Below are 13862 nucleotides of genomic sequence, written 5' to 3' on the forward strand. Positions count from 1 at the left end.
AAACTAGGTATTCTCAAAATTATGTTTACGACATATTTTTTATTTTTCAGATCATCTTTTTGTATTTTTTTAAAGGTATTTTTGTATTTTTTTAGAAGCCGTGGTGGCCTAGTGGTTTGACCTATCGCCTCTCAAGCAGAGGGTCGTGGGTTCAAACCCCGGCTCGCACCTCTGAGTTTTTCGAAATTCATGTGCGGAATAACATTTGAAATTTACCACGAGCTTTGCGGTGAAGGAAAACATCGTGAGGAAACCTGCACAAACCTGCGAAGCAATTCAATGGTGCGTGTGAAGTTCCCAATCCGCACTGGGCCCGCGTGGGAACTACGGCCCAAGCCCTCTTGTTCTGAGAGGAGGCCTTGTGGGACGTATATAGGCTGGGATGATGATGATGAAAGGTATTTTTGTTTAGCTCGGCCTCGTGTATTGCTGTTTTCTTGCAAGTTAATTTTGATCTACCTCTAAAGCCGAGTTTAGACTTGCAAGAAAAATCGTGAAGTTGCATTACATTGCCAGGCCGTAAAGCCAACTAGTTTATAGTGGTCGATCGAGCGCCGCAATGTAACAATGCACAATTTTTCTTGCAATTCTAAACTCGGCTTAGTGATCGAATTGATTTAAAATTTGATACAGATCTAGTGTAATACTGTTTTGCGATCGTATTTTGTCGCATAAGGCCGCGACCACACCGCTGCTTAAAAAATGGTGAAGGTACGGAATCGCAGTGACGCATTACAAGTACAGTCAGCAAACAAAATCCTATCAATAATGAAATATTAGGATTTTAGATTAAGTTGTCTTAGGGTCTACGCTAGCTGACGCGGTCAGGAAGGAGCGGGTGGCCTATTGCAAATTACTGCCCGAAGGGGTTTTTTTTTGTTCAGATTTAAAAAAAAACTTTATGGTGCTCCCAAATTGGCTGTTATACAAGGTGTTAATAAATAACTGAAAACCTCAGACACCCCAGAAATATTTTTTTCACCTCAGCACCTCAAACGTGCAGGTTTTGCTATGAGAAATCAGTGAGCAAAATCGCATTTTGCTCACTCCGTGAGACAAAGTAACTTTTTAATTCTTTTTTTAAATGCTGAGTACAGTGTTGGTCTACTCACTGAATTCCAAATATTTGAACTTTACTTTGATCTGTCATTTCACTTCAACTCGAAAAAAGCAAGAGATAGGATCAAATTTGTAGATTACAAACTTAAATTAAATTTTTGTATTAAAAATATGTCGAAATATTCCAAAATGTAAATTTTGCCGATCTTTTAATAAAAATATGCAACCTCGTTGCACGAAAGCCGCTTATCTTGTTTTTTTTTTAAAAAAAGAATTCCGTATACTGCCTCTACAGTTGGAATAAATATTTGTTAAATTGAATGAATTTTTAACAAATCTAATTATGTTTATGTAATAGAAATCTTAATAAAATTCATATTTAAAGGTTTAAATTGTTCAACCTTTTCAATTACCCCGAGATGAGGCTTTTTGCAGTATTAAAAAATAAGTGTGACATTAGTACAAGAAGTTCTCAAATTACAATGCATATTGCATGTTATGAGTATGAGATTTGTATTGTAGCTACTGGACTCTTTTTTATGGTTTTAAATGTGATTATTATATTTGATAATAATCGGATTCTATTTAAAAAAAAATGTGTTTGTTTTGTAAACAGGTAGGGTATATGTGGTTTTATTCTTATGTTACATTTAAATTATGTTCTCGCTGCTGAGGTGAAAAATTGTATGTGTCACATGAGACCAAAGTTTTTTTGCATCTCGTGTATTTGAATCCCTTGCTGATCTCAGGATTCTAACCTAGAATCACTCGCTGACGCTCGTGATTCAATTATAGAATCCTTCGCTTACTCGGGATTCAAAATCAACACTCGCAACAAAAAACAACTTTGCTCTCTTGTTGCACAAATAACTATTAATTTAAGTAAATTGATTGAATTTATTTTTTAATATCTTCATTATTTTAGCGATAAGGCCGCCTATTGCTTACCTTAGAAAATCTCTATGTATATACTTGTGTTCTCTGTACTGTTTACTGTATTGGTGTGCAATAAAGAGTTATTGTATTGTATTGTATTGTATTTTAAAAGATTGTCATTTCTAACTCTACATTCATGAATTGTATTTGTCAGTTGCTTTGACGTTCTTAGAAGAAAAGCATACAGTGACAGTAAACCGGCCAGTATTAAACTATCAAAATCATATGCAAACTCACTAAAATATTTAATTGGCGCCTGTTGCAGTCGTAACTTTTAGACTGGGCACAATGAAAAATGGATATAAAAACATAAACACAACCTAATTTAAAACACAGTGTAATCATATCGAAAATACAAACTGAAATATAGATGCATAGAAAAACCAGAAAAATAAGACCAGCTCTGGGAATCGAACCCAGGTCCTCGGCATTCCGTGCCACGTGCTATACCACTACACCACCACTGGAGTCCAGTATCAGTGTCCAGTGTGCTGGTCTTATTTTTCTGGTTTTTCTATGCATCTATATTTCAGTTTGTATATTTTCGATATGGGTTTTACGGGATGACCGTAAAAGTAACAAAAAATTTGGAATTGAAATAAAAAATACAAAAAGATTTCAAAAAAACAATCTTTATAGTGTAATCAATTCTACTCTCGATTCTGAGCAAACTACTTTCTAGTTTTTAATTATTTAATTAACACCTTGTATAACGTTATAAAACACGATAACATTGTCTAACACTTTATTACTTTTGTTACATCTCGTTAGATGTTTTAAACGCTCCCACATTGGTATAAAAATGTTGTATAACACCATATAACATTGCATTTGCAATTTGTTGTGTAACATTTTAAAAGTTATATTGCATGATGGTAAAAAGCCGTGGTGGCCTAGTGGTTTGACCTATCGCCTCTCAAGCAGAGGGTCGTGGGTTCAAACCCCGGCTCGCACCTCTGAGTTTTTCGAAATTCATGTGCGGAATTACATTTGAAATTTACCACGAGCTTTGCGGTGAAGGAAAACATCGTGAGGAAACCTGCACAAATCTGCGAAGCAATTCAATGGTGTGTGTGAAGTTCCCAATCCGCACTGGGCCCGCGTGGGAACTATGGCCCAAGCCCTCTTGTTCTGAGAGGAGGCCTGTGCCCAGCAGTGGGACGTATATAGGCTGGGATGATGATTGCATGATGGTAACAATTTTTATACAACGTTATAAACCATGTTCTATAACGTTATATAACACTTATAACGGCAAGTGTGGGAGCACCATTAGAGTCCCAATGATCATGATACTAATGTCATACCGTCTCCTTTGTCCTCAGGTGTCAGACGACATAGGCTACGTGATATATTCGGCGCTTGGCAGCTTCTACATACCGTCCTGTATAATGGTGTTCGTGTACATAAGGATATACTACGCAGCTAAGGCGCGTGCGCGGCGGGGGATCAGGAAAACCCCAAGGCCTAGGCCGGTAAGTACAAACTTTTTTTAACACCCGACGCAAAAAGGGGTGTTATAAGTTTGACCTCTGTGTGTCTCTCTGTCTGTCTGTCTGTGCGTCTGTCTGGGGCACCGTAGCTCTTAAACGGGTGGACCGATTTGAATGAAAGCAGGTTTTTTAGCGATGGTTCTTAGTTATGTTTCATCGAAATCGGTTCAGCCGTTTTTGAGATATTGAACTTGGAAGTGACATAGTCGGGAGTTTTCCAACTTTTTGTTTAATGAACTAAAAGAATTTCCTTGCTCACCCGCGACCTTACGATAGCTAAGCTTATGCAAAATATGCGTGTTCATGCAGTTCCTCCACCTCCACACTGTAAGAACACACACAAATCACACAAACCCATCTATCACCACCACCACACTACAGTGTAAGTCTAACAACTGGTAGCATGGTGTACGGTTGTGTCACTCTGAAGATGAGCTCTGGTTGAGTTCGAAACGCGTCAGTGTAGTGTGGTGGTGGTGATAGATGGGTTTGTGTGATTTGTGTGTGTTCTTACAGTGTGGAGGTGGAAGAACTGCATGAACACGCATATTTTGCATAAGCTTAGCTATCGTAAGGTCGCGGGTGAGCAAAGAAATTATTTTAGTTCATTGATATGGACCTCCGCAAAGTAACGCCTGATTCAATAAACTTTTTGTTTGTTAGGTTGGGTTATTTAAAGGTCCCACTGTTGGGCAAAGGCGTCCCCTTTGACCCGCCATTCGTCCCTATCGAGAGCATTGCTCCTGCTACTCTACTTGATAATTATGCATATCAAGAAACTTTGAAATTTTCATTCATCATCAATCTCCACTGCTGAACTTGCCTAGGATCTCAAATTTAATACCCGCAGCCAATGTTTTTCCATTAAATAAAAAAAAACGACTGACTGAAAACATGAACTTTATTACTGTAAGTTATTCAATAGAGTTCTAGACTACTAGACGATTTCTATTTAGTTTTTGTTTAGTCAGGCATATTAGGCAGCCGGGTTTTTGTTTTATTTTTATTTCGTACTTTTTTGATGTTTCCGGGAAATGGCAGCTAAAAGTGTTGGAACATTTTTAAATATTTTGAACGAGCTAATTATTGGCTTTCATTTGATACCCATATTGTTACAATAATGAAAAAATTACGAATTATATTGTTTGTCGCTCTGTGTCCTCATATTTTGAAAACCGCCAAGTGCTTTCAGCTATAGACAGACAGGCCCAAACAAATAGACATTCATACATTATGCTAGAATAGTATAACCCTCGTTACTTGCGGACATATCAACTAAAATAATTTTCCTGCTCGATACGATAGCTAAAAAAATATGCGTGTTCATTTCCTCTCCACACATGTAAGAACACACACAAATAATCTATTACTGTCACTCTGAAGATGAGCTCAGTTCGAAACGCGTCAGTAATGGTGGTGGTGATAGATGGATTTGTGTGTGTTTCTTCACTGCTTATTTGCTAATTATATCGAAGGTCGCGACAAGAAATAGATAGGGATTCGTAATATTACAGAACTTTCTCTCACGTAATGCTGCTATAGCGACAGTATTTGATATCTTTACTCCTTATCTTATTAATAGTAATATTATAAATACGAAAGTAGCTCTGTCTGTGGTCTATTACCTCTTCATGCTTAAGCCGCTCATCCGATTTAGATGAAGGTTGGTATACAGATAGTTTGAGAATCCAAGAAGATATACATATATTATTGCATAGTTCCCTCGGAATTGCACGAATTATAATGCAGACTGAATCGCGAGCAAAAGCTAATCCTACTAATATTATAAATGCGAAAGTTTGTATGTGTGTGTGTGTGTGTGTGTGCGTTACTCCTTCTCGTTAAAACGGCTTAACGGATTTGGTTGAAATTTGGTATGTAGGTACCTACTTAGCTGCACGTCTGAAATAACACATAGACTACTTTTTATCCCGATATTCCCACGGGATAGGGATAAAATCTTGAAATTTCAAATGCTGGGTTTAGTCTTGAAATGTTGGACAGTTGTTCTTAACACAACCTCAGTGAAGACCACGTTATAAATTTTGGGGGATCCCAGGGGAATTTTATAAAATCCCGGAATTTCAATTGTATAAGATCGAATAGTTTACGTATGCGAAGCTGCGGGTAAACTCTAGTACTTACTAATTCATTGCCTAGATTAGACACTTATTAAGGATAGGTAAAGTTTACAAGCATAGCGTGTTTTCGACTATATTTCTCTGTGACACGAAACTGCGCAATTACCTTACTTATCATAGTGATTTGTATGATTCGTGCCATTTTCTGACAGCTATGTTACATTATGAATGTCAATATTATTTAATATATAGTAAATAAAGGTGAAAGTGTACGAGTATATCTCTGAACCGTAAACGGGTTACTTTATTAAATTTTGGGGCTACTTTGATAGATTAAAATGGTTATTAAACGCAAATATTCATAGCTCGATTGAGCGAATGAAGTTTAGTGATTTGTTAAGGTAGGTATTTCACTGCCGCAGATGGTCTAAAAAATAGGGACATGGCGTAAAAGTGTTTTCCAAAGTAGCTCCTGCATTTTAAACTAAGTACGTAATCCAGCATTTTAAATATCTGTGCATCTTTTTTACGAAATTCAGATTATAGATAGCAAATCGATGAGTCGTATGTTATAAGGGCAGTGTTTTTTTTCAATTTTGGTTTGTGCGTTATAGTATCTATAAATAAATATATATATAATAATATTATATATTTTTTTTTTTTTTTTTTAATCTTTATTTATTATGGAACTTTGATCAAACGATAATGAACATGTCAGTTCCCAAAGGCCTTAACTATAAAAACACCACAACAGCTATAAGATTTAAATGAGTAACAACTCGTGCCAAGAGGGACTGCTATGTCCTCCAAACCATACCACCGGATCCCCTGCCACAGGGTGGCAAACCTGCGCACGGATTCTTTTACACAAACTCGGAACCAATGTCAACCACAAATCTGTCTACTTACTTATCTAAAAATCCGTATACAAATCTAGCAGCCTGCGACCAAGGCTCCGACAATATGGCTTGGAAAATACCAACATTTAAGACATTGACATTCCAAATTGAGTAAAACATATTCCTCTTGGCTCGAGTCCTTACACACTCCATTAATAGGTGGAAAACATCTTCAACCACATCGCACTCAACACAATTTGGAGACTCTGCCTTTCTCATTAAATGCGCAAACTTATTTAAAGGAACATGACCAGATCGAAGTCTATGCGCACAAATAACTTTTGCTCTGGAGAGACTAACAGAATCAAACCAAGGTACATGAGGAGGCTCAGACTGCATTGTCCTATACCAAATACCCTTGAACTGAGACCGGCTGTCGAAATGCTCTTTCCAGAGGTCATGACATTTGTTCTTATAACGCAAAATTACCTCAGAAAATTCAGGAGCAATCACGATCTCTGTTCCTTCACTAACAGCAGACGCGGCTAGTCGATCAGCTTCCTCGTTGCCTACTAAGCCAATATGTGAAGGGATCCACTGAATTTTTAAACACTTGCCAGAATTTTGGAAGGAATAAATCAGTTCCAAAATTCTGTAAGCCGTAGAAGAACAACGTTTCCCCGATGTACAACGAGCTATATGTTGAATCGCACTTTTGCTGTCGGTTAAAATCACTATGTTATGATAACCTAATACATGAACAAACGACAAGGCCTCATAAATAGCACAAAGCTCTGCAGACATAATTGATAACCCGTGAGAGATTTTAAATTGTGCCTTTTTATTACAAATAGGATCAAAAAATGCTACTCCTAACTTATCACCACACTTTGATCCATCAGTAAATATTTTATGAAAACTGGAATACTTTCTTTCCAGCTCTAAGATTACCTCCAGACGAAGAACGTGACGATTGTATTCACGTTTAGCCCCTGAATACATTCTAGATTACTAAACAAAACATCACTTACCTGGAATTTTGACACCCACATATCTAACTTAAACATAGGTAATGGACATGACGAGGAAATATGCTCATCAGAAACCTCTACAAACACATCAGCTAGCAATGGTTTCCTCCTGCCATTCCAATATCCGCTTTGGCAAACATTGCTCAACTCACGGATCATGTCAACTGTAACATTATTTGAATAGGTCAAAGCTTTTAAACAAAATCTAAACGCAAGGTAACGACTTCTGACATACAAAGGTGCTATACACAGTTCACTTTCCATGACGTGAATAGGCGTAGACCTTATGAACCCTCCAATCACCCTTAGAGCCTGGTTTTGAATTTTCTCAAGCTTATACATATGCGTCTTAGCACTGTTATTATACAAATAACAAGCGTAATCCATCCTACTACGAATCAACGAAATGTATAATCTACGAAGGTGCTTAGGATGAACACCCCAAGAAGCACCAGCTAAAGTTTTCAGGATGTTAAGAAATCTTTGAGTTTTTTCAACAACATAACCTATATGTTTTCCCCAACGCAACGACCTATCTAGCCACATTCCTAAATACTTGACTGTGATATCAGAGCACAATTGACTACCGCAAATTTCAAGACTTACATGCTGAACCTTATGACCTTTGCTAAATACGCAGAATTTTGACTTACTGGCTGAAACGTCTAACCCTAAACTATCTAACACATCTACCATTGTGCACAATGAATTTTGCATACTACCAACACTATCTTGCAAAGACTTTGACCTAATATACAAAACAAAATCATCCGCATATTGTGAAATATGAACTTTATCTATCTTATGACAAATTTGATATGTAGCAATATTAAATAAAAGAGGAGAAAGAGGGTCTCCTTGGGCCAAACCTCTATCAGTCCATCGAATAATGGAAAAGTCAGTATTTTGGTCTCGTAAAATGAGATGTCTTTCACTCAAGAAAGTCCATAAATACTTACAAAAATTTGCACCAACTCCCAAATAATCTAAAATGTTTACAACTTTTCCTACCGACACATTATTATATGCTCCTTCGATGTCCAAAAAACATGCGAGGGTGGACATATTCATTGAAAAACCGATTTGTGCATAAGAAATAAGGCGAGCTAAACAATCCACACACGATTGGCCTCTTCTAAAGCCTACCATATCTTTGGAAAAAACCTCATTCTTCTCCATAAACCACTCTAAACGTTTCCCCAGCATGGAATGGAAAATTTTGCACACACAGGACATTAAAGAAATGGGCCTTAGTTTTGCCAACTGATCTTGCATATGACTAGACTTTGGAATAGGTATGACCTGAATATCCCGCCATTGCTTAGGCACAACACCGGACATGAAGATTAGATTATACAACTTGAGCAAAAATAATTTGGCAGCAGATGGCAAATTGAAAATCACTTCATACGTTATCCCATCAACACCTGGCGCAGAATTTTTCTTTTTAAACAACTATTAAATTCCTCTAAAGAAAATTCAATCTCGAGAAAAGGATTGTCTGAGCAAAACATAGGTGTTTCGGATTGCACATAGTCAGGCGTAAGAGAGCGCAATAATTTCAGCTGACTTTCTTTTGACGCAATAATACCAGACCGAGAATAGCCTTTCATCCATTTCATTTGATTCCACATATCCGACGCAGTTGTAGTTTCACCAATACTTTGACAAAACTTCTGCCAACTCTGGGATTTGGCATTTCGAATAATACGCTGCGCCTCAGCAACCTTTTTCTGCATAAAACTCAAATTATCGGGAGTCGGGTTTCGCCTGAATCGACCCAACGCAAGCCGCCTTTCTGCAACAACCTTGGAAAGCAAGGGACTCCAGTATCTCTTGGGCTTAAAATCGCGCGTAGGGTTTGTACAAATTTTAACCATAGGAACATTTTTGGTTAACGCTTCCTTAACACGAGCTTCAAAAATGTCATATAATATCTGAACATCATTATGCACAAAAAGAAATCATCCTTAAAAGACTCCTTTAAACAGTCTCGATAGCCTGACCAATCTGCGCCTTTAAAATTCATTCTTTGTACAAAATGAGGGTCATCCTTGTAATTTAAGCTTAATTTAATAAGAAGATGATCACTACCCAAATGCTCATTAGACACATCCCAACTAAAATCTACAGCAATGTCCGAAGTGCAAAAGCTGACATCAGGAGAGCTTTCTCGAAGTGAACCATCCACAAATTTAACCCTCGTCGGTTTTCCATTATTAAGGGAAACAAAACCATGCTCGAGCGCCGAATCAAATAACTGATTACCTCTTGAGTCACACTTATAAGACCAATTGGAATGATGAGCATTAAAGTCACCCGCGACTAAAGATTTCTCAGAAAACAAAGAGAACAATGAATCCCAATCTTGCTGCGACGTCCGCACTGAGGAAGGACAGTATAGAGATACAATATACTTTAAGAAGGCACAATTTAAAATTTTAACACAAATAATTTCAATACCAGTGTTGTTCAAAGCAATGTGAGATAACTGAGCTTTTACAGAATCATGTACAATGATAGCCACTCCTCCATACGAATCTAGTCTATCTTTTCTGAATATATTGTATGAGCCAATTCGAAGAACTAAACTATTATCTAACCAAGTCTCGCTAATCACCGCAATGTGAACTTTTTCTCTGTTTAAAAAAAGTTCAAGCTCAGTTATCTTAGGCCTAATACTTTGCGAGTTCCACTGTACTATATTCAAGTAGGATTTCAGATTATACCTAGCCATTGATGTTAGTAAAGAAAATCTTAACTAACTCAAAATCCATAAAAAACTTCTTACACAATTTCAAAAATTCTTCAATAATAAACTTACATAGACACTTAAGCTTCTCCTGCCAGTTCTCATTAGACATCAAAATATCCTTTAATCTTTCAAAAAACCTCTCAAAACAACTTCCCTCTCCTCTTACCCCTCTACTCCTCTTGCCCTTCTTCTGACTTTGATCTTCAGTGAAGACATTTTGTGGCTGCTCAGAAACAGGATCTTCGTCCTCATTCTCTACTGGAACTCTTTTTGGCATCTTTCTCTTTCGTATTTCGTGTTGACTATCAACCCCTGTTCTAACTTGACTCTTTGGCTTCTTAACCACAGGAGGACTTATGACGCACTCAGACTCATAATCAACGTTCACCAGCTTGGTCAGAACGGCATCCCTATATGATTTGCCAGCTCTCGTCTTTCCAGCAGACGTAACAGATAAGTCATCTTGTGAAGGTTGAGTCAATTTTGTTGACGTAACAAGCTCTTTTTTATTTTCTTGCATATATAACCATAATTTTTTATAAACACAACCTTCAGATGCCATTATTCCTTTTATCTTCTTTTCTCTCAAAAAGACTGGGCAAGATTTATTTAAAGCCATGTGAGGCCCTTTGCAATTAAGGCATCTAAACTCAGTTGTCTCACAATTGGCATGTGTCCCTCCACACTTCGGGCATACAATTTTGCTTGATGGACAAAACCTGATTAGATGTCCAAACTTCCAGCATTTCGAGCATTGGGTAACCGGAGAAACATATGGATCCACCTTAAATCGACATCCATATGCATAAACATAAGGAGGCAAATAAGTACCTTTAAAGCAGAGACGAATAACTTCAGATTTCACCCATCGACCATCGTTATTCAAGCGATTCAGTCTTCTTACAGACAAAATATCTTCCGAACTGACAATGTTCTTCATAAACTCCTCCTCGTTTACTTCTGTCTCAACATTTTTAACAATGCCGTAACTGCAAATGAGTTGATTTGACCAAAAAGCGCGTCTGTCATCATTATTGAACTCGTCTGCCGATAAAAGCTTCTCTGCTTCTTCTTTCATACTAAATTGTATGCGTACCTTACAGGGGCCCAAGAACTTTATTTTTAAAATACCCTTAAGCCTTTGGCTTGTAGTAACTTTGGCTAAACCATCTGTTTTGGCAGATCAGTTTTCGATATCACACAGATTTCAAAAGTCTCATCGGGCATTCGCTCAATATGCGGAACGGCATCAAAAGCCTTGGAGCTCCGTAAACGCTTGGGTTTCTTTCCCACAGTGACGAAACTTGCATCAGACGCCCAACTATCATCGCTGGGATCACCAGACTTCTTCTCTGATGGCGAGCCCACAGCCGACATGGCATCTTCATCACACACGACACTTCGTCGAGCCATCGGCGAAAACTCCAGCATACTCACGTTGTCCAACGATAGCGACTTGGTTCGCTGCCCACACTCAATCTCTGAAGATACCCTACTGACTCCTGCAACGGGGTCATAAGACCCGATACTTGTTTCGCTCATATCTTGCTCGAAACACTTCGAAAATAAAAATTAATTGAATTAAATTGCAAAGAGAAAAAATTTGGCAACCGTCGCCTTTGACAGCCGAACGTCAATCCCTATATATAATTTAGATAGTGGATAAAAAAAACATTGTTATTCAATTATTTTCGGTTATTGAAGTAAAACGGCCAAACTAGATGCATTTTAACGTAAGGGTGGTTTTTTTTTATCTGTGGCATAACTGCCATTTTAAGTATTGTACTGTACGTCAAGCAGATCGCGGCTACCCCAATGCTACATCGTAATGTGATTGTATTACTTTTTTTTATTTCCCAAGTATCTTGGGTAACGTATTTTTTACAAAGATTTTAAGTTGTGCGCGTATATGAGCCAAAGTACCACATAGATCTTTGTACTGTCTTTTGTACACAAGTTTATTTCCCGGAAATTCACGTATATGGGCGTATTGTATGTATGTACTTTTAATGAAGAATATTTTATTAAAATTTATTCTTTGTGATTAAAGGACAAGTACTATTAGCTAGTGTGACCAAATTTTAGAAGTCTCGGATACACCATCTCTGAGTTACGAACAGTTTTTGACTTCGAGAGCCCGTCCTGTAAAGTAAAATTTTACACTTAAGCCCTTATACGTAGGGACCCATCGAATATCTGTGCATCTCGTTTACTTAAATGCAGAGCTCCTTGGCGTTGCCCACACACGAGTAGATAAAGAATGTGAAAATATTTATAATAATATACCTAGTGGTTTTCTTGAAAATCTGAAATTGGTGTCGGTTTTCACTTGTTAAAAATCAGAATCTATTCAAGAAGACATTCTAAGTGTATTATAAAGTTAATGATTGTATCATGGACAGCGATATTTGGAATAATTTCCGATCCGCATTAGCGATCCCTCAAATAGCGAACCTACTGTATTAAAAATAAAGTTGTGTTAAACACTTGTGATGTGTAGATTTAATAATATCACACTACCCGCACTTGGTCACTTTTATTAGTCACCCTATCACACTAATAATATTCTTAATAATATTGTAATCTGTTTAAAAAATAATTATATACCTCGTTGAGTTTCTTGCCAGATTCTTCTCAACAGAGGTTTTTCCGAACGGTGGTAGTTTGTTTTCTGACATTCATAAGTGCTTGTTATAGCCTAAATTGAATAAAGATATTTTGATTTTGACTTTGAATGCATTTTTTTTTTGATGTACCTATGATGGTCCCAAAAGATCATTATTTTCTTTTTTTCGTTATTATTTATTCTCTATTGATGTGTTCTATTGATCCCTTCTCTGTTTATTGTAGCCTCTGACTAAAAAATTAAACAGTATTTAATAGCTCTTATTTAGCACCTCTATGATCCTCAATAAATACATATGGCTAAGAAATGTATGTTTCTAGCTACATTGGTTTAGGCTGTTGGTTGACTGTTTGCATATTTTAATTTTATTAGTTGTTCTTTATCACAAAAGTACAAATTCCTTGTACCGTTTTTTTTTAGTCGCTATTCGTTTTAGCATTTCACCTCGATCGTGTATTAGTATATTTTTTGTACAAACATCAATTAACGCGTCAAATTAATTGGAGTCCCAAGCAAACATCGATCACGGCGAAATGCGTCTAGGGTAAAATCCTACACGAAAAACGAAATGCTACAAATTTATTATACTAACGTAAAAAGCTACGCGAAAAATTGCGTCAAGTACAGTCAAGGGCAAAGATATCGACACGGCCAAAGTTGCAAAAATATGTATACACGGCTTTAATGTTAATAATTAATATTTTTGTAACTTTGGCTGTGTCGATATCTTTGCCCTTGACTGTACCTACAAGATTCTATTGAAATTTTGTAGTTCCAGGTGAAATGCTATTCAGTGAATCGCTACAAGAAATGTATGCCTTTAAGGTAAAAGACTACCAAATGACTGGTTTGCTCGTCATTCAGATCACGTTAATCGTTATAGTTTTAGTTTTTCCGCTATTTCATCATCATCTTTTTATTCTCAAGTTTGTCTTTCTATGTTACAGAATGAACAGCAAACCAGCTTCAGCAATCCACCAAAGGGCACGCGGCCCATGCCCGCCACGCCCTCCCTCCCTATGCCGCAGGGGTCGATAGTAAT

General features: G+C 37.2%; 1 protein-coding gene across 1 annotated transcript in view; it reads left to right on the plus strand.

The window, feature by feature from the left end:
* Positions 1-2864: 2864 nt before the first annotated feature.
* Positions 2865-13862, plus strand: part of LOC141442535 (alpha-2B adrenergic receptor-like) — a 60612-nt gene continuing 49614 nt past the window's right edge. The window contains exons 1-2 of the mRNA XM_074107555.1: positions 2865-2870; positions 3321-3470. Coding sequence (XP_073963656.1) covers positions 2865-2870; positions 3321-3470 — 156 coding nt within the window. The remainder of the gene's footprint in view (positions 2871-3320; positions 3471-13862) is intronic.

The sequence above is a fragment of the Choristoneura fumiferana genome, chromosome 25 (assembly GCF_025370935.1).
Source record: "Choristoneura fumiferana chromosome 25, NRCan_CFum_1, whole genome shotgun sequence".
Classification (NCBI taxonomy): Eukaryota; Metazoa; Arthropoda; class Insecta; order Lepidoptera; family Tortricidae; genus Choristoneura; species Choristoneura fumiferana.